This window comes from Sciurus carolinensis, chromosome 1, assembly GCF_902686445.1.
Source record: "Sciurus carolinensis chromosome 1, mSciCar1.2, whole genome shotgun sequence".
Lineage (NCBI taxonomy): Eukaryota > Metazoa > Chordata > Mammalia > Rodentia > Sciuridae > Sciurus > Sciurus carolinensis.
Window position 1 is genome coordinate 186,152,043 of NC_062213.1, and position 21,314 is coordinate 186,173,356.

General features: G+C 46.7%; 1 protein-coding gene across 4 annotated transcripts; it reads right to left on the reverse strand.

Moving 5' to 3' along the window:
* Positions 1-2,820: 2,820 nt before the first annotated feature.
* Txlna (taxilin alpha) lies at positions 2,821-18,687 on the reverse strand. 4 transcript variants are annotated; one of them, XM_047516858.1, is made up of 11 exons: positions 18,598-18,687; positions 17,847-18,240; positions 16,918-17,256; positions 15,494-15,585; positions 13,186-13,356; positions 10,582-10,776; positions 8,475-8,594; positions 8,165-8,239; positions 7,437-7,529; positions 6,871-6,966; positions 2,821-6,109 (listed from the first exon to the last, which is right to left on the reverse strand). In XM_047516858.1, the coding sequence occupies exons 2-11, from the start codon at positions 18,010-18,012 to the stop codon at positions 5,783-5,785; spliced, it is 1,674 nt and encodes a 557-aa protein (XP_047372814.1). In that variant the 5' UTR covers positions 18,013-18,240; positions 18,598-18,687; the 3' UTR covers positions 2,821-5,782. The 4 variants fall into 4 exon arrangements, with proteins under 4 accessions (XP_047372814.1, XP_047372833.1, XP_047372841.1 ...); XM_047516877.1 differs by having other exon boundaries at positions 17,847-18,026; positions 18,598-18,671; XM_047516885.1 differs by lacking the exon at positions 10,582-10,776.
* Positions 18,688-21,314: the final 2,627 nt, after the last annotated feature.

Genomic DNA, 21,314 nt, shown 5'->3' on the forward strand with positions numbered 1-21,314 from the left:
CATCATAGGGAAAATAAATACTAGTCATTCTAGAGCAATAGAACTCTCCCCCCCACATCCAGATGCTCCTGGGTGGTGAGCAGTGAGGCCTATATTCTGGTAACTGATGAAGTGACAGGGTCCCTCCCCATCCCTCAGGCTTAGGAGATGGGTGTGGGGAGCCCCCGGTCAGAGAGAAGCCCACTCCATTCCCTGGCATCTGGCTTCAACGCTCAGGAGGGAAACCTGAGCACCTGGAGGAGGCTGCATCAATGGGGCAGCTATTTAAAGTCTTGGCAGAGGATCCTGGCTCAAGTCCCCAGCGCATCTGATGCCACATGGGAGAGGTTCATTTTGGCCAGGCTGCCAAGCAGGCTCAAATTAACTGGCCCAGGGCAATGTACACAGCCATCCTGCCCATTTTCCCCTCACACAGGGCAAGAGCAGCTGCCCGGGGCTGGGCATCTGGTTGAGTTGGGGAGAGAGGCTCTGCTTCTGCAGGCACCCGCAGAATGCTCATTCCTAGGTATACCCACTAGACTGCACTAGAAAGGGAGATATTACTTCAGGAATTTTTCAATAATTGGGAGTCAGGGGGAAAGAGGACCACAGGAAGTCCCTTTCCTTCACTACCAGTGCTGCTGAGAGTGGTGCCAGGGTTCCTTCAGGAAAGTGGTAGAGGGTACAGGAGCTCCCCTGCAGTTCCCATCCTCAGATGCTTCCCTGGGGTGCCAGCATCCCCTCATCCCTTCCAGGGCATCTTGGACTGGAACCAATGTGGCTAGCACAGAACATTTATCAAGACCTGTTCCTTCCAGCTGGGGCTGTCAGAGCCAGTGGGTGGTCTACTTGCAGAGGTGCAGAGCAAAGGACCCTTGAGTTGCCCCTGCCATTTGTTGGTCATACACCAGGTACCACCTTTTGTACATAACCAACCCAGGTCCCAGAGATGATAGGGTGTTGGGTGAGGCCAACCATGGTTGTCTCCCTTTGAGGAGTCTCAGTTTCATTTGGAGTAAACAGGGGTCAAGAAACCAACTGAATGAGCCAGGCATGATGATATATGCTTATAATCTATAACTTAGGAGGCTGAGACAAAAGATCACAAGTGGGCTAGGCTTTTGGGTCAGTGGTTGAGTGCTTAACTAATATGTGGAAGGCACTGGGTTTGAATCTCAGCACAACTATTAGATAAAATATTGTGTCCATCTACAATTGAAAAAAAAAAAAAATCACAAGTCTGAGGCTAGCCTGGACAACATAGAACCTGTCTCAAAAATTAAAAAAGGTGAGATAAGCCAATCTCAAAAATCCAAGACGAATGATCTCACTGATAAGTGGATGATGACACATAATGGGGGGTGGGAGGGGGACAAGAATGGAGGAAGGAGGGACTGTATAGAGGGAAAAGAGGGGTGGGAGGGGTGGGGGGGAAGGAAAAAAATAACAGGATGAATCAAACATCATTACTCTTTGTAAATGTATGAATATATGCAAATGGTATGCTGTTACTCATGTACAAACAGAAACATGTATCCCATTTGTTTACAATAAAAATAAATTAAAAAAAAAATTTAAAAAGGGCTGGGGGATGTACCTCAGTGGTAAACTGCCTCTGGGCTCAATCCCCCTGGACCAGGAAAACAATAATGGAGAATATGACCTTGCAAGGAAAGCTTAAAATCAAAGGAATCTGGAGGCTCTTGTGCATCCTCTTGGGTGGGCCACTGCCAGGGATGCTGCCCTGCCTTTTGCTTCACTCATGTATCCTACAGATTTCCCTTTTTTCTGGTACTAGGGACTAAACTCAGGGGTACTTGATCACTAAACCTTTTAATTTTTTCAGGCAGGGTCTCACTAAGTTGCCCAGGCTGGCCTTGATCTTGTGATCCTCCTGCCTCAGCCTTCTGAATCACTGGGATTACAGGTGTGTGCCAATTTCCACTTGAACACATTCAGTGGTTCCTCCCTGCCCTTTAGATCCAGACTAAAATTCCTTAGCATGATGCACAAGCTCTGAGCCCCTAGCCTCATTTTCCTCACCCTCCTGTAAGTTCACCTGTATGTCCAGGCTAATTGCTTAATTACCACATGAAGTTGTCAACTGTGTGCCTGCTGTTTAGATCAGAAGGTTCTTGTAAATATCCACTTCTCCCTTGCCAAAGGGGGCAAGAGCCTCCTCTCTGCTCCCATGTAGTACCACTGGCCTTTCCATACCTAAAAGGACCTTCTCCGTTCTTTAGTCTGTGAGGCCCCAGAGGCCAGGGACATTTCTTTTTTAAATTTATGTACTGGGGATTGAACTCAGGGTGTTTAACCACTGAGCCACATTCCCAGCCCTTTTTTTTTTTTTTTTTTTTTTAAGACAGGGTCTCACTAAGTTGCTGAGACTGGCCTCCAACTTGTCATCCTCCTGCCTCAGGCTCCTGCAGTTGTTGGGATTAACAGGTGGGCACCACTGGTGCCTGGCTTGGGAATTTTCTAAGTGAAAAAAAAAAAAAAAATCATCTCATAATGCTCTTTTATAAGAGTCTCTTGCCAACTTTGCCAAGGGCAAAGGCAGCTCAAGTTAAATGTTAGTGTCCCGAGTTTGTGGTGACTGCCAGAAGGCAGGAGGGTGGAAGGTGAAGGATGCTAGGCATAGACATGTCCACCTTGCAGTAGCCCCAGATAAGTCAGTGGTGATGGTAGGGACCAGATGGATCCAAAAACATCAAATGACCACAGGGCAGGAGAAAAACAAGTAAGGCAACAGACTCTTTATTTAATGTGGTTTAAAATTCATCAATATCAAGTCCCTGGCTGTTGTGAATACCAAAAGGAGACCACCCCCCGCCAAAAAAAAAAAAAAAAAAAAAAAAAAAGCTGTCAGCACAACTTCAGACAAATCTGGGTGGCCAGGATGGGCCATAAAGGAAAGCAGTTACAGGGACACAGGCAGCCCCCTCCCCAGGCAGAGGAGAGCAGGCAGTTGTCTGGCTGTCCCAAGTGACCAACCCTGTGCTGTGCAAGGTGAGGGCTGGAGCAGCAGTTCAGCAGGCTTCAGTCTCCCTGCACAGGGCAGCTCCACTGGCCTCTCAGTCAGTCCTCGGCAGGGCCACCATGATGGGGGTGGAGGAGGCTTAAATAACCGTCTTTACAGAAATAACATTCGTACACAAAGTGCCTGAGCTCAGCCCATGGTCCAAAAATCTCATGGAAAACAAATAACAAAAAGTGCTGCTGACACCTCTCAAAATCTTGTGTGCATGAAGCTCTCAGCTGGACAAGGTCCTGAACATGAGTTACTGTTCACACAGCCAAGGGCTAGGCAACAAGTCTCACCTACTGTGGTCCCCTGGAGGGAAAACTAACAATCTAAGAAACCAGCACAGCTCTTGGTCCTAAAACTGAGGTTATGTGCATGGGATTCACCTGGGTGAGGAAGGCACTGGCCCTCACTTATGGATAAGGCCACTTCCCCTGCCTCTGGCCTAGACTCTTGGCCAGTAAGAGTGGCACCCAGGCTGACTTTGGAAAGCAGAGCGAGCAGAGCAGCTGTAGTGATTGGTAAGATTTGGTCAATGGAGAGGAAGAAAACGAAATTCCCATCTACAGATTGGTCTGGGTGCCTAGAAATGGATGGAGCTAAGAGCCAAGGTTCTACCTGGTCCTACCTGGAGAGTTCAGTCAGGGTCACCTACACACTGTAGCCTCCCATCCCACCACACTGGGATCCAACAGCTCCAACCCACCATGGGCTTTAAGAGGTAGCTGAAGTGAGGCAGGCAATTATGTAGGCCATTGTAGACCTTTCCACTTTCTCCAAGGGTGCAGGCAGCTCTGACTCCTCCCTGCACCTCTGTAATCTAGCACACCCTCTGTGGGGTTGACAGTTCTATGCCTCAGCCTGGCACACAGGGGCCAGGGGAGGGAGGTCTTATTGGGGCCAGCAGAGGCACGAAACATACCAAACACAGGGACTTCAAAGAAGGGAAGAAAAAGACCTTGGGAAAATACTTCTCCACAGGAGAGCAGATCTGAGCCAAGGATGGCAAAGAGGTCTCAACACTTATACTGTTGCTGAGGCATCATGAGTGAATTAAGAATATACTATGGGTTAGCAGGACACACTCTGAAGTCAATCAGTGATACCCGAGGAAATGGGGGTGGAATTCATTTGCCATCTCTTAAGTTGCAACATGATTCAGGACTACATAACACTATTCATGAACCTATTTATCTGGGGGGATTTAAGTTAAAGGGCTAGTGGAAGATGAAGGGACCTGTGGGATAATAAACTAGTTCAAAGAAATATAGCAAGAAGCAAAACCCCACCCATCCTATTTGGGTCTGAGGCTCTTAGCTCACTAGAGCTGAGAGGCCCAGCTAGAGATGTACACTGAAGCTCTAACCCAGCAGAGCCCCACTTCCAAGACTCATTCTGTTGCCCCAAGAAACTGCTCTGCACAAAGAGTGGCCAACACCCTGGCAGGTGTACAATAAGAAATTTCATCATACAAACTTGCTACACAGTACTGTGTACTGGGTAGTGGCGGTAAACAACTGTCTGCAGCCATTTTGTGGATTTCCAGGGTTCAGTCTACTGAACTTATCAGACAACAACTGGGGGCTCCCACACAGAAGAGGTGGAATTCTAAGGACTCATTTTTTGGGCAAGGAGGTGCCAGGGAAAATCTCAAGGATTGCACAGTTGGAGGGTGGGGAGAAGCAGAAACAGACCCGTAAAGCCAAGGGGGCAGCTGACCCTGGGGCCCAGCTGCTGCTGCATGGAGACAGTGGTGGTAGGTATCAGTAGTGGCCTCCCAGGATTGAAACCCATAGGCAAGCTTGTGGTAAAGCCATCAGAAGCTCTTTCCTTTCTCTTAACAAATAATCTCATCTTCCTAAATAGGAAACCTCAGCACCAACATGGCAAGGGAGCCAGGTGGGATGGTGAGGGGTAGGACAATGGAGGCCAGGCACCCAGTACCACTGCTACAGCACCCTCCTTCCTTCCTCAGAAGATCCTCAGTATGAACTGTCAACGTACAAAACAAAAAACCTTCAGAAAGAATCCTTTGGGCGATCTCGTCAATCATTTGTGCAGGCTAGAGAGGCACCTGTGAATGATAAGGCTACTGAGAAGCAACGTTGGCCTGGTCCTGGCACTATCAGAGGGCAGGGGAAGCAGTGCCCAAGGGGCTCCCAACCAGCATATCATCCCACACAGGAACATTCTCCAGGTGCCTTGTCCTAGTCAGGAAAGCAGCTCAACCACCAACTCCAAGTGCCCTGCCAAGACTCTTGAGCACGGACACCATTCCCAGGCCACAGAAAGCAATGGAACCTCCAGGGGAGCTAGGAGAACCCAAGCTGTCTGAGCCTTGCTCACAAAAGAATGCAGTCCGGCCTGGGTATATCACCTGTCATGAGTTCTGAAGGGCTGGGAGGGGTCTGAGTCTCAAATTAGGCAGGGAAATGCTCAAGTCACTTGTCCTGCCAGCTCACTATGATGGCAGCTACAGACGACACCTCCTCTGCAAGATTCTTCAGCTCACAGAGAAGCCACTGACTCCATCTGTACACCCCACCCTCAATGCAAGCCCAATGTACACTTACAGACATAAATGCATGAGGTCTTGCACATATGTCATATATATGGAAAACTGACCCACAAAATCCAAAATTGCCAAGTGTCAGATACCAGCTAGGTCAGAATACCCTGGCCTCAGCACTGGGCTGCTTCGCATGGGAGCCTTGTATGGACCAGGCCTGGCTGAGCTGCTGCTCCCTTCCCAGCACACCCCAAGCACCAGGCTCCCTAGGCAGTGGCAGAGGTGGGCTCCTGGGGCCCTGTATGGACTGATCCTTCTGTGGTCGGTGTTCCTGAGCAGCCAGGAACTTCTGTGGCTCTTGGGGAGCTGGGTGTTTGAACCCCAGGTCCCTCGCTAGCCTGCTCCTTGGAGACAGCGACAGCCTCTGGCCTCCGCTCAGGGCCACTGTCAGTGAGGAGGCCCTGGCCACCAGCACTCAGGTCCTGTACCCTTTTATTCAGGTCATTGCGCTCTGTTTGCAGTGCCCGGCACAGTTTCTCAAGCCGCTGGATTTTCACCTGCAGGCCCTCCAGCTCTTTGTCCCGAAGTGTTTTCTATGGAGAGAAATGGGTCCTTCAGTGCCATCCCAGCAATCTCCCACCTTACTACCACTTAGTTGGAACACTCAACAAGACTGGGAGCAGCCCAGAGTCAAACGTTGGCCTCTTACAGTAAGCAGCCCTGGTCATGCTATGGCTTGGCTGTTAGCTGAGGGTAGTGTGGTACAGAGAAGGGACATAGCTTGGTCAGACAACGTATTCCTCTAGTTTCTACCAGATGACCTTGGCAAAATACTTATTTTTTAAGCCTATCTTATCTTTAGTTGCTGATGGAACCTTATTTTATTCAGTTATTCACATGCGGTGCTGAGAATCAAACCCAGTGCCTCACACCTGTGAGGCAAGTGCTCTACCACTGAGCCACAACTCCAGGCCCAAACAGACTCAACACCAACCTTAGGTCTTGAGAGAAGGTTCAGTGAACTGGCATATCTAAAACATTCAGCAAGTCTGGTTCACAATTAGGGTTCCATCAGTGTTAGCTCTTTTCTTCTACATCATAAGCTACAAAGTCAAATTATCTGCATTGCTCTATATGCAAACCATATGAATCACTGATACCCTTAATTTTTCTGCTCCTTCAACCTGTTTTTCCACCTGCTCCTTGGGGTTCCATTGCAGACCTACCATGGGGCTCACCACCTCCCTTTGGGAGAAGCTGGAGAGACATCACAGGAATCCAGTTCCACTTTAGCAGTCAATGACTGGTAGAACATAAAAGGGCCTGATACACTGCATCCCCTGTCTCTACCTACCTCCTCAGCCATCTCAAGCAGGGCCTTGTTGCTGCTCTCCCATCGGGACCGGTACATGGTAGTTTCTTTCTCCAGCTTCTTGATCTTCTTAGTCATCTTGGTTACATGATAGACAGAAGGAAATGGTCAGAGCTGGGCTAGCTGTGAATCTGTCTCCAAAGTGGGAAATATCACATCTGTGCCACCTAGCTGCTAGCAAGTCTCAAGTTTAATGTCTACCACTGGGGCTGTAGGTATAGCTCAATGGTAGAGTGCATGTTTAATACGCACAAGGCCAGGATAAAAACGTCCACTGCCAGGGCTGGGGATGTAGCTCAGTGGTAGAGGACTTACCTAGCACATGTAAGGCCCTGGGTGCCATCCCCAGGACAATACACACACATACAATACACACACACAAGGCAAGACTCCCCCTCCTCCACGGGGAAAAGGCTGTGATGGCTCCCTACAGGTATCAATCACAGTAACTATAAACAGCTTCCCAGGAGGAAACATGGGGTGGGGGCTTTCTGAAGGCAGATCCCACGTTCAATTCAGCAGCCATACCTGGTCTGGAATATCATTACCTTTTCCATCTCCTGTTTGAACGTGGTGAATACCTCACTGCTTTTGGAAAGTGTGTTCTGGAACTCTTCAAACTTCTCTGTGTACAGGGCAAGCTGGTGAGAAAGAAGCCCACATGTAAGACTGGGCTTCTCTGGAAGGTAGCTACATGGTCAATATACTCAGACCTCTCTGGCCCTTGACTGAATAACTGTATTGAGACACACCATTTTCCAGTAAAACAAACAAAAAACATGTATTTGGAAGGATAAGTCCAAAATGCTAAACTTGGAAACTAGGATTTGGGGTGACTTCAACATATCACCCCTACCTCCAACTCTTAAAAAACAAATTGCAGGGAGGGGGGAGGGAAAAAATAACAGAATAAATCAAACAACATTACCCTATGTAAATTTATGATTACACAAATGGTATGCCTTTACTCCATGTACAAACAGAGAAACAACATGTATCCCATTTGTTTACAATAAAAAACAAAACAAAACAACAACAACAACAAAAAACCAAATTGCTGTCCCCATCTCCTCAAAATGAATACAACTTTCAAGCTAGGAATGAAGTCCTCTGAGTTCATCTAGCTACATGGTCACCACCATACAGGTGTGGCAAGAAGGTTTAGTCAAGGTCACATAGCAGTTGAGGCACAGCTAGTTCTAGAATAAGAGTCCCATTTCACTCCCCCAGGATGGGTACCAGGGAAAAGGTCCAGCGTTGGGTTCCACTGTCTCACCTGCTGTTTCAGGTGGGTCTCCTGCTGCTTCATCAGCTCACACATCCTCTGGGACTCCACTGCTTCTTTCAGGAGCTATTTCCAAGACAGAACCCCAGACATTGTCAGAAGCTCCAGGCGCTACTTGGCCTTCTTTAGCCACAATCACTGGCCCCACTGAGGCTACCTGCTTTCAGATACTGTATGGGCAACTGACTGGACTGGCAGGCAACAACCTGCCATCCATACAAAGTTGATTCTAAGCTGCACCAGAACCCAACCCACCTCCTTATACTCTCCCCCAACCCCAGGCCTGGGACCTGAGCCTCACAAAGTCCTTCTCCCGCTGGTGTCGTTCCTCTGCCTCCTTCAGCATCTCCTGAGCCTGCTGGAGCTTGGCATCCACCAGCTGCTGCTGCAGGTCCTTGTGTTTGAAGACTTTGTCAATATGCTGCAGGTAAGATGATGAGAGGGATCTACTTGCCAGGAACTCCCTTTCTCAAGGAGTTCCATTCACAGACCAGGCACCCTTGCCCAGCCTCATTCTTGAACTGACACACTGGACTTCAACATGTACCACAAGATGTGGGCCTGTTGGTAAAAATTCCAACTTCACCTGGTTTCTCTTCAATTGAGATTGACTTGGGCAAGCACAGGGGTTTATGAATGGAATCCGTTCCTGGGAAGCCAAGCAATAAATACACTCAAACCTCTGGCTCCAAGATTGACCACCTCATGGAGCCAGCAGTCTTCAATTTTACAGCCCCTGACTCCCTTGTAAGTGGGAAGAAAGGGCAAAATAGCATTCAACAAATAGTCTAGCTCATTTGGCAGAGAACTGCCATATCTGGAGGTGAAGACTAGATACATGCATATCAAGGAATGGTTGTCTTGGCTGTTGGAGGAGTTCTTGGGACCTAGATCAGTTCAGACAGTGGGATGGAGAAGGTGATCGACTCACAGGTTACTTCGAAGGTAAAATCCCCTGGACTTACTGAAATAAAGGATGTAGGGGAATCTATTTTTCAGATGGAGAAGGGAAGGTTATCTTGAGGACAGGATGAATTCCAGTTGCCTGGGATCTAAAGTTCAGAGTTCAGAAGGAGGTGGGAATACTTGAACCTAGGGAGGGCAGTTAAAAGCTGCAGGGTCTGATACACCTACATCTCCTCCTCCATGGGCAACACCAAGTCCTTTCAGCTTTCGGGGAAGGAAGGAGAGAGGATCCTCAGATTCTTGGAGGTGGTACCTCACTCTACTGGCCTAGAAAGACTTCATATCTCTCAATGCTCAGGGCCAAAATCAGACTAACTCCTCTTAAACCACAGGCAGCCTTGTTCCCAGGGGACAAAGTATAAAGGGTGTGTTGAGGATTCCCCTCTAGGTTCTACACCCACACAATCACAATACTGACATATAATCCCAAGAGGGCAGGTGTTGCCTATCTCACCCTGGTCCTAGGGAGCTGGTTCAGAGAAGGTCCCTGGCCAGCCCTGTAAGGTCTCCTTTCTCATGATGAGAAAACAGAGGCCCAGAATAGCCCATGTGACTGGCATGAGGGATCAAGAGTTTCAAGTGCCTGCTGTAGCAGCCAGTGTTAACCAAGGTAGCCCTGATCTTCCAAGTGGCAGAGGAGCCAAGTAGCAAGCAGAACAGTGGACATATCCCCTGGATTCCATACCTATTACAGGTCCAGCCCCTACCCTGAAATTCCAAATCCAAAAAGCTCTAAAAAAATTGGGGATACAGCTCAGGGGTAAAGTTCTTGTTCAGCATGTGAGGCTCATGGTTCAATCTCCACTAACACAAAAAATAAAAATGAAATAAGAAAAAGGTCTGAAAACTGTAATATCACAATGTAACACTGCAAGACTGTTTATAGTCTAGGAAAGTATCTAGAAGTTTCAATGCCTAAATATTAGTGTGTCTGTGTGTGCGTGTACCTCTGCTGGAGGTACACGCACACACCTCCATTTTAAAATTAGGATAATTTTTTGTGGGGTACCGGGGATTGAACTCAGGGACACTCAATCACTGAGTCACACCCCCATCCCTAGTTTGTATTTTACTTACAGACAGGGTCTCACTGAGTTGCTTAGCATCTCACCCTTGCTGAGGATGGTTTTTAACTTGAAATCTTCCTGACTCAGCCTCCTGAGCCACTGGGATTACAGGCATGCACCACCATACCTGGCTAAAATTTAGATAGTTTTAACTGCAACAGATACCTGGTCCAGTTCTTTGAGACAAGCACTGTGAACTGTGTTGTAGGCCAGTCTCTTCTCTACACCTTAGTTCATCATCTATGAGAATCACATTCCTTCCTTTTCAAGTAAGGAGGAAGAATAGGATGAAGTCTGAAGAGCATTGTTTTAGTAACCAACACATCAAGAGCCTCATAATCTGATGGTCACCACTGCTATAAATGACAACCTCACCTCTTCTCGCAGCTCATACTGCTCAATCAGTTTCTTAAGCCTCTCAGCCAATTCCATATTCTCCTGGCGCAGTTTGGAGTTACGCTCATTATGCTGTTCCATCTGCAGTTGAATGTCATTCAGTGTCACTTGGAAATGTGAGGTCACTTCCTTGCGCTTTTCCTCTTCCTCTCGGGCCCGCTGCACACCTTCTTCCTGGGCAGAGAAGCCAGCCCAGCATCATCATCCACTGCTTCCTAGCCAGCCACACAAGGCTCCCACAACTATCCCACAGGAGTCTCTGCCAAGAGCCCTGTCTGCTACTAAGTGATGAGCAGCCAGGCTCTAGGATGTCATGCAGTGCTGTTTCCTAATGTACCCTTCTGTAAATCAGGTGATATCCAATGAGATTCCCTTGAAAAATGCAGGCGCATTTTGAAGCAGCTTAGACCTCCTAAATTCTCCAGATAAAGTATTCTTTTTGTTGGCAGTACTGGGGATTGAACCTAGGTCTTCAAGAAGGCTAAAAAAACCTCTACCACGGAGCTATATCCCCAGCACCCTCTAACTTTCTTAAATTTTTGAGATAGGGTCTCACTAAGTTTAAGTTGCCCCAAATGGTCTTGAACCTGTGATCCTCCTGCTTCATGCTCCTGAGTAGCTGGGATTACAGGTATGTGCCACTGCACCTAGCTCCAGATTAAGTATTCTTGTTTTAATGTGCTTTTATCCTCCCTAAGACTCCAGAAAGCAAGTTGTTAAAATTCAGTAATACCCAGGGTTAATAGGGTTATGTAGAATTAGGCAATTAGATGTTGTTGGTTGGGGATACACTGCCTTCTCATTAGAAGGCAATCTAGAAAAATAAAATTTTAAATGTGCATACTCTTTGACCCAGTCATTTCACTTCTGTAATTTATGCTACAAATTCTACAAACTGGATATATACAAATGGATATATACAATAGAATTTTTACTGTAGTTCTCTATGCAACCATAAAAAATTGGAAGCTGGGCACAATGGCACAAGCTTGTAATCCCAGTGGCTCCAGAGGCTGAGACAGGAGAATCTCAAGTTCAAGGCAAGTCTCAGCAACTTTGTGAGGTCTTAAACAACTCGGTGAAACTTTCTCTAAATTAAATTAAAAAAAAAAAAAAAAAAAAAAGGCTGAGGATGTAGCTCCGTGATTAAGTGCCCCTGGGTTCAATCCCCAGTACAAACAAACAAAAATAAAATAAAAAACAACTCTAAAATATCCAAACTAAGACACATAAAATAGTCTATTGCCAGGCGAGGTAAAATACACTTATAATCCCAGTGACTCAGGAGGCTCAGGCAAGAATTCCATATTCAAGGCCAGGCCTCAGGAACTTTGTGATACCCTAATAAACTTAGTGAGACCCTGTTTCAAAAAATCAAAACCCGGGGCTGGGGAGATAGCTCAGTCGTAGATTGTTTGCCTTGCAAGCATAAGGCCCTGGGTTCGATCCCCAGCACAAAAAAAAAAAAAAAAAAAATCAAAACCCAAAAAGGGGGTGGGGCAAGCAGGGCTAGGGATGTACCTTGGCAGTAAAGCAACTTTGGGTTCAATTCCTAATACCAAAAGAAAAACAAAACACATATCCACCCAATAATTGTCAAAAAGAATGATATTCCTGCATGAACTGAGAGGGAAAGATAAGGCATTTGATAAAGTGTCAAAAAAGAATAGTATATAAAATAGTGGAGGTATAATACTCTCTCTTAAAACCCTGTAAGACTTTACTTTTGTCACCTTTAACAAATTTATATTATTTTATTTTTTGCTACAGTACTGGAGATCCAGGTACACTCTAACACTGAGCTACATCCCAAGTCCTACATTCCAAGCCCTTTTTATTTTTTTGAGACGGGTCTTGCAAATTGCACAGGTTGGCCTCAAACTTGCAATCCTCTTGCCTCTGGCTCTCCAGTAGCTGGGATTATAGGTGTGCAACACCATAAATTTAGTGGCCTGTGCCACTTAAAAAGGGCTGGGGATATAGCTCAGTGGTAGAGTGCCTGTCTAATGTGCATTCCCAGTTCTGCCAAAATAAAAATTTAAAAAAATAATCATAATAAAAGAAAAGATGAGGGCTGGGGTTGTGGCTCAGTGGCAGAGCACTCGCGTAGCACGTGTGAGTCACCGTGTTAGATTCTCAGCACCACATATAAATAAATAAAATAAAGGTCCATCGACAACTAAAGAAATATTAAAAAAAAAAAAAGAAAAGATGAGACCCAGTGAAACATCTTTAGGTCACTGGAAGTGTGTTCCTGAAGGGGACCGTGGCCTCTTCCCAGCAGTTTTATTCTGCCCTGCCTTCCCCTCAGGCCTAAGTTGATTATCTCACGTATCTGTTATAAAATGAGAAAGGTGACTAACACAGCATGAGACTGCCATCTAATTGAGAAATACTAAGGCCACTGCATTTGGGGTTCTCTTAGCACCTTAACCTTTATCTTATTCAAGACAAGCACATGTCAATGGCTTCAGTTCTCTTGAAGGTGGGGCATTATTGGATGATGTGTTTGTACAATGTGAACCCGCAATACTTTTTGAGAGGAAAGCCAAAGACCAGTGATCAGAGCCACCCCTGGCCTACCTTGAGGGAGCGGTTGTGCCGCTGCAGCTCACGGCATAGGCTCTCAAGCTTGCTGCGGGCCAGGACAGCCTTGCTGTGCTCACCGCGCAGGTGGTCCTTCTCTTGCACCAGCTGGCTCTGTTTCTTCTGCAAGAGCTTCATCTGCTTCTGTGAGTTCCGATGCTCCTCCAGCTGGGGATAGGGAGAACAGTGAATACCTGGGGGGTTCTTCTCATGAGGATTATCACAGGGCTCCAGGCACTCCTGAGCTGAGCACTGGTCTATCCCCAGACACCAGCTGAAGCAGCTCGGGTCAGGATAGTTCTCACACGCCCACAATGTTGGTGATTTACATGCTCCTCCTATGAACTCCTCACATTAACTCAAGGGTTCATCGTAGGAATATGAGAATGAACATTTACTAGGACTAGCAAGCTCACAGAACCAGCAGATCCCAGCTTCTATGCTAGCTCTGACTCTAGATACAGAACTCTCAAGATACTTCAGACCAATGCATGGCCCCAACTTGGGGCACACTGTCACCCTAGGATGAAATTACCTGCTACCCAACCTCAGACACATTCACAGACCCAACTGCTCCCTCTAATTCCTCCCGAACTTTAGTTCTGGTTCACTCTGGTTCTCTACATAATTTCTATTCTCATTCTTGATTATTTCAATATCAACAGACAACCCTGATTCTGGGTCTGACAGTCCTTCACCTTTTTCCCCGGCTGGATTATTCCAAAATGGAGGTTATCATCATCATCTTTTTCTTATTCTGTGGTGCTGGGGACAGAACCCAGAGCATCATGCAGGGCAGGCCAAGTGTTTTACTACTGAGCTACATACCCAACCCAAGGTGATTTTCTTTATATCTTTCTTTTACTTAGTTCTTAAAATAATCCTATTAGTCAGGTTATGATTTTCCCCATTTTACAGATAATTTCTTCAAGAACAGAATACCAGCTAAGAAATGTGGATGGAATGAAACAGTTCTAAAATAAACAGTTAATGACTATCAACAGATGACTCTGTTAATTCAAATTCTGATGAGGACTCTGACAAAAGAGGGATCTGGCTGGTCCCCTTGAATATACTCAACACTTTTAATATCAAAAGTGGGAAGGGCTGGGATCATGGCTCAGTGTTAGAGTGCTTGCCTTGCATGTGAGGCACTGGGTTCAATCCTCAGCACCACATAAAATGAATAAAATAAAATAAAGGTATTGTGTCCATCTACAACTTAAAAAAAAAAAAAAAAAAAAAACAAAACACCTGGGAAGACCACACTTGTTATTTGTGATTCAACAAGACAACAAGAACCAGAGAATACTACCTAAGAATAATTTTTGTTGCAAAAGTTGAACCTTAATTGAATCAAACTCCTAGAGTTAACTTCCATTTTACTTAGATGAACTAAGAAGGTAAAGGGACAAGTTTAGTGCTAATACAAAGACAATAAAGGTAGAAGTAGGGCCTCATAGAAGACAACTAATCGGTTCTGCAGTTAGCTAATTTCATGGGGGGAAAATAAAAAGGGAGGCAGTGATATGAAAAACTGCGCTGAAGGAAAAGGAAAATGAATAGCAAGTGACTAACATTAATTTTGTTAAGTGTGATGATGGCACTGTGCATCTCCTTGTTTTGGGAAGATGTATACAGAAGCACACGAAAGCAAGATCACATGGAATTTGACAAGCCACAAGCTAGGGCTCTACCACCTGGAAACTGCTCTTTCAGAAATTTCTTTTGGGGCTGGGGTTGTGGCTCAGTTGTAGAGCACTTGCCTGGCATGTGTACTGGGTTCGATTCTTGGCACCACATATAAATAAATAAAATAAAGGTCCACTGACAACTAAAAAATATTAAAAGAAAAAGAAAAAAAGAAATTTCTTTCAAGCCAGGCATGGTGGTGCAGGTCTATAATCCCAGCAGCTCAGGTGGCTGAGGCAGGAGGATTGCGAGTTCAAAGCCAACCTCAGCAACTTACAGAGGCACTTAGCAACTCAGGAAGACCCTGTCTCTAAATAAAATATAAAAAAGGCTGGGGATGTGGCTTAGTGGTTAAGCATCTCTGGGTTCAATCCTCAGTACGAGGGGGGAAAAAAAAAAGAAATTTCTTTCAAGAAATGTAAAATTTTACCTCTTACTGTTACCACTAAAGTGGGAGGATGGGAACTGATTCCATTTAAGCAATGGGGGAAGGCTCAGAGAAGGGTTGAACAGGAATTTAGCCAGTTCCCTGACCCACACCCCCAGTCCTATGCCAGGTGGCCTGTTGACTTTCCAAAGGCAGGGAGGATGCCAGTGGAAGGGGCAAACTGACCAGTTCAGCATACTTCTTGCACAGTGCTGCCAGCTTCTCCTCTGGGGTGCTTAGCGTGTTCAGTGTCTGCATCAGCAATGTGATCTCCTTCCCTGTAAAGCAAAAGAAGCAAAGGTATACATCCGCTTCTCGGCTCACACTTATGAGCACTGAGGTAACCCTCTCCTTTCGTACTTTGTTTTACTTGTGGACTGACCACATTCTCTACAGTCTAGGTGCTTCAAGAAGGTTGGGACCAACTCAATCCTGCAAAATTACTGCAGTACCAGTACTGTCCATAGTGCCACCACAAATAATGTGCTCATTAACAAATGCTTATTAAATGAAGGACTGAAGTCTTCCAGAATCTCCTTGGTGGATAGCACTAGTGGGAGGAAAAAAGTGCCTCCTCTACCAAATAACAAAAGGTGTCCTAGTGCCACTGTTTCAATGAAAAACAAAAAGGCCTTTCTGACAAAGATAGAAATAAATGTCCTGGCCTCCTTGAGAATTTAACTCTTGCCAACAGATGTGGCCAAGTGGTGAATTTTAAAATGAATATCCTTTCCATACGTGGTCCTAAAAGTTTTTTTTTTTTTTTTTTTTTTTTTAAGTACCTTTTTAAATTAGGACAGGTAAGAGGTGGGGGGAATAGGGACTAAGCCATGTCACCTAACCTAGATTCTTAAAACACATACACACACCCAGCTGTTGATGAACTGTCACTGTTTTTTTCCTTACTGCCTGTGCCTGAAGTAGGGAGCCTTCCATCTGCCTCCCTTGAGGGCTTCCTCTGTACACAGTACAGACCAGGCTCCTGAAGTATTAGTCTTGGAAGGCCCAAAGAGATCATCATGAAGACTGCTAACCAGTGATATAGGCCCAATTCAACCCACAAATGGGTTTCATTTGGTTTCCATCACTTTAGTTGCCTTTTGTTAAGCCATTCAGTTGAGTGCATGCAATCAGTTAAGAGCATGCCACTAACCAGGTGACAGTCAACTCTTTGGATGAATTAGGTCCTCTCTTGGTTCTCATAAGGCTCCCTCCCTAGTCTGGCTTATCCAGACATCTGGGTTTCAACCCTGGTTTAGTCCAATTTTCTTACTATAGATGTAGATACTAAAATCCAAACAGATAAAGGACATGCCCAACGTCACACAGCAGGTTAGAAGTGATGCTAGCTAGCTCAAGAGTCTAACCAGGGCTCTTGCTCTTTATTTTCTCAGCAAGAAAGCCAGCTGGATTTCAACCCCACTTGCTCCCAAGGCCAGGAGGCTTTGAACAGAGAAAACCCTGTATCCCTTGCCTTGATTAAACTATGGAAACCAGTTGCTCTGAGAAGTAAACTTTCCTCTGAATTCTAGCAGAACAGGTTAGTCCCTGGAATGACAGGACAAAACTCCCTCCCCTCACTAGCATTCCAAAAAGTTGCCCTCTCTCACCCAGACCCTTGGCTTTCTTCTTCTCCTGTGGCCTTCGGTGGTCACGGTCTCCAACCTCGTCATTCACCCGGATTTCTTCCGTGCCTGGCTCTCCCTTGGAGGTTTCCTTCTCGCCATTGACGACTGGGGTCCCTGATTCAGGTTCCCCATTCCTTGCTGCATATGTCCGGGACTTCTCTGCATCTTCAGGTTCAGTTGGCTCACCCTGTGCTCCGTCCTCACCTGGGCCCCCCTGATTGTTGTCCACACAGTATGTACTTAGTATGTCTTCCAACTGGCGGCTCAGTTCCTCTGAGACATCACGAAGGGCCCCAGACTGAACAGCTTTGGCTTGAGCCCCTTTAGCAAGAAAATAAGAAAGGTAGAGTGAGAAGATGGTTATGCCCTCTGGCATTTTTTCACACCCAGTCTAACTTCTTTAAATCTCAGTTTATTAACTTACAAAATGATTTAACTATTTCTTACCACTACCCAAACACGTCTGTTATGAGTACACAGGAAATCAAACACATAAAAGTATCCAGCAAGTAGGTAGCAGGATTTTAACTTCTAATACATCTCCTTCCCTTCAAAAGCCAGGTCTTGCTATTCAAATAGTTCTAGAAATGCCTCCAATACGAAGGACAATTACCCACTGGTGACAGATGTTTCTAGGGGGGTCATGGCTTTGCTGACAGGTGTCTCATTTGGCTGCCACCCCATTAAATTCTGCCAGAACCTGCTCCCAAGAATTCTGTTCCAGGTCTTAAAAGTGGAGACTCTACTACCTCCCCAGGAGATGTGGGGCTCACACAGAAGGGGCACTATCTCCTCCCATTCTGAATTTCCTCCTTCCTGGGTAAACAGTGGCCTCAACCTCTAACTCCAGGAGCGAGGCCGGCACCATAAACTCCTCCCCCTGCCCATAGAAAAGCAGAGCTGGCACACACCCTCCGTCTTCCCAGGCGCCTGGCTGGTGGAACCTTCAGCTTCTGTCGCAGGTGCCGACTGGCCGGGCCGTCCCTGGGCTCCCTCTGGTCCTGTTTCCGGTTGCCCCGGGCTGCTTTTGGGGTTGGACTGTTTGGCAGCCCCATTCTTTTTGTCTTGGTTCTTCATTGTGATTTGTAATGCTAGGTTAGAGGCAGAGCCTTTAGAAACACACAATTGCTATTTTCCAGGCTTCGAAATTCTTCGTAGCCTGGATCTGAGATTCCAACACCAGGCACACAAAGCTTCTTCGAACAAACAAACTGGCCGTACTTCGCCGGAGGGAGTCAATGGTACTCGATCTCTGGCCAGCAAGAGGACCCGAGCGGGCCCTGGCAGGCTGTCGGGGCGCTGCTCCTGAAGAGGGTGAGGAAAGAGGCCTCTTTTCTCCCAGAGCCACTTCCCGGCACGAACACGGCCCCCTCACCGCAAGCCAAGCGCAGGATTGGCTCCGGGCCGCAGACTGACGTGGCGGGACGCTTGAGTCCCGACCCCTCCCCCGCCCCCAAGGCCCCACGTGGGTCCCCGCGCGCGCGCGCGCACAACCACCCACGCCCCGCGCGCCCTCCAGCCGCGCCGCGCGCCCGCGCATGCGCAAAACGCCCGCCTCGCCACAGCCCACGCGCGTAACTGGCGCGATTCCCCCATTCGCCGATGTGTCCTGGCTCACAGGCCCTCTGACAGTCTCGTCCTACCGGCTGGGGCTGTACTCACCTCACCGCCGACGTCCGACGGCGTCCCCCTCTCTGGACTAGCACCGGAAACCCTGGGTAACCGCTGCCGGCAGGCCGTCTGCTCTGCCCCACCGCAGCCAATCAGCGGCCGGCGCTGGCGCGGAGCTTTCTGGGAAAGATGGATGAAGGCGGCCTTTGAGGCGGGAGAGTAGCGGAGGCGGGGGAGGGAAAGGACTACCTGTCCCTCCATGCATCGGGGCTAGCCACAGCTCCCAAGATGCAATAGAAGGGGCTTTCGTCCTGGGAGTCAGATAACCCTGGAAGTCTGAAAGGCGCCAGTCATTCTCCGCGGATACCCACGTCGGCCTCCTCTCTGTCACGCAGATGCTGTGATCCGGACCCCAAACCCTCGCGCCTGGCCTTTGTTTTCTGCACGCCTCCAACCCTTCCTCCTTGGCCACACGTATCTATGACTCTACCCAGGAAATCTGTGAACTTGAGGGAGAGTTGCGCGCTGGGAATCAGATCTGTATCCCACTGTAAACCACTAATTTGCTGTGGGCATTCTTTTTCTTTCCCTTACTCCATTGGAGGCTCTAGAATAGCAGTTCTTCGAGCGCCTACGGTGTGCTCTCCTAGTATCCAGTAGCTCCATCCTCATAATTACTTGAGATAAATAACATTTGTTCTGTAATGTGGGGACGACAGTAAGACAAAAGCTACATAACTTGTCCAAGACCACATCAATATTGAGTGACCAAAGCAGGGATTCAAACCAGGAAGTCTGACACCCATCTTTACTCGCTATTCTGCCTTTTACACAGAAGAAATAACCACCATGGAATGCTTTCTCTGAAGCAAAGTTCAGGTAACTTGTAAAAGCAGGTTATTTTTTTTCCTGTCTCTCCATCACCGGCTTGGCAGTCTGTCACTTAGGAAGGGGTCCTTGCAGGGACATTTTGGCCTCAAGTAGATTCATGAGCCTCTTCTTTGGCTCACTCTAGACTACAGTTGAGAAAGGCCAGAAGTTCCTCCCAAGAAAGATCAATTCTTTATTCTCATTGCCTGTAGATAGTAATAAAGCCCAACAGTCCTGCACCTGGAATTTGAATCCAAGTGGTTTGGCTTCAGTTCTCTCCCCTGTCCTTTTTGCACCAACTTTCAGTTTCCAGAATGTCTCAGGTTTTTGCAGATGTTCTTCCAAAATGCCTTTGTGACACTCTTTTTTGAGGCCTAACTCAAAGGTCACTGCAGAGCGTTCCCAGTGCTCTGCAATCTCTCCTTAGCTCCCTAGCTCTGTGTAGAGTTCTATTACAGCATCAGTATTGGTGTTGAAATCACTGTTTACTTACAAGTCAGTGAACTTTGCAAGAACTGTGGCTAAGTGCTTTAGTCCCAGAGCTTAGCACCAGGCTGGGTGTAGAGTATGTTGTAAGCTGTGCCAATTGAACATTGTTTTAGGACTCTTAAAAATATTTTCCTCAGGCCGGGTGTGGTGGCGCTCTCCTGTAATCCCAGTTTGGGAGGCTGAGGCAGGAGGATTGCAAATTCAAAGACAATCTCAGGAACTTATTGAGACCCTTAGCAACTCAGCGAGACCCTGTCTTTTATAAACTATTTTTAAAAGGATTGGGGATGTGGCTCAGTGGTTGAGCACCCCTGGGTTCAACCCCCAATACCCCCCCCCAAAAAAAAAAAACTCCTTCAAAGACCCAGAGAGACTTAGGGCAATGTTTTGCCAAACCTTCAATTTTTAGGCAGTACCAAGATACATTTTTTTTTCCTCTCAAGGCAGGGGGGCAGGGCATCTTTCTCTATTACCCAGACTCTACTGGAACTTGAGATACTTCTGCCTAAGCCTTCCAAGTGGCTAGCATTACAGACATGCACCACACCTGGCTAAGATTTTCACTTACCAGATGAGAGGCAACATGGTATAATAGTATAATGATGGAACCTAGACTCAAAAAGATTTGGAATCCAGTTGTCTCTTAAAACCAAATCCCTGATTACTTCCAGAAAAATGAATTGGAAATCCCTCCCTGCACCAATGCTGGGGATCAAACTCAGGGTCTTCTGCATACTAGGCAAACACTGCCAGTGTGGAAATGTCCTGAAGAAGCAACATATAAACCAGACCTTGGATTTCCATAGGAAGTAGATGTTTTAGACAAATAATCTAGTAAGAGCTGAGTGCAGTGGTACATGCCTGTAATCCCAGCTCCTTGGGAGGCTGAGGCAGGAAGATTCCAAGTTTGAGGCCAGCTTCAACAACTTTGAGACTGTCTTAAAATGAAAAATCAAGAAAGCTGGGGATGCAGCTCAATGGTCCCCCCACTCCCCCAAAAAAGTCACTTTCTCCTATCAAGCAATATTAGCACCTGCTAGACTTAGGGACAATTGGCAGTGGACTTGATTATAGTAAACAAAACAGCTCTGGCAGGTTTTGCTGAGCAGAAACTCAGGCCAATACTGCCAGATAGTACTTTTCCAAGACTTATTTCTTGACTTTTAAAAATATTTGGACTGGTGGGTAGATTCTTGGTGGGAGCACTTAAAAAACATAAATGTTGGCAACTAATTAAAAACTTCAACACCTCATCTGCCAACCAGAATCTTTCCTGTGAGTTCAATCATTTTTTTTTGGTTGCTTGACTGTAATCTCTGCTTTAGGAATTGATCTAAACTGAAGGGAGGAATTTGAATTTGTGAACTGTTCTAACTTCACCAGGCTCAAAGAACTGTGGAGTGGTGCTG

Excerpts from the sequence above, each read along its gene's own strand:
- Txlna (XM_047516858.1), bottom strand. The coding sequence starts at position 18,012 with ATGAAGAACCAAGACAAAAAGAATGGGGCTGCCAAACAGTCCAACCCC. Across the intron at positions 8,240-8,474 it reads ACCAGCGGGAGAAGGACTTT|CTCCTGAAAGAAGCAGTGGA; the intron begins GTGAGGCTCAGG and ends TCTTGGAAATAG. Across the intron at positions 7,530-8,164 it reads AGACCCACCTGAAACAGCAG|CTTGCCCTGTACACAGAGAA; the intron begins GTGAGACAGTGG and ends CTTTCTCACCAG.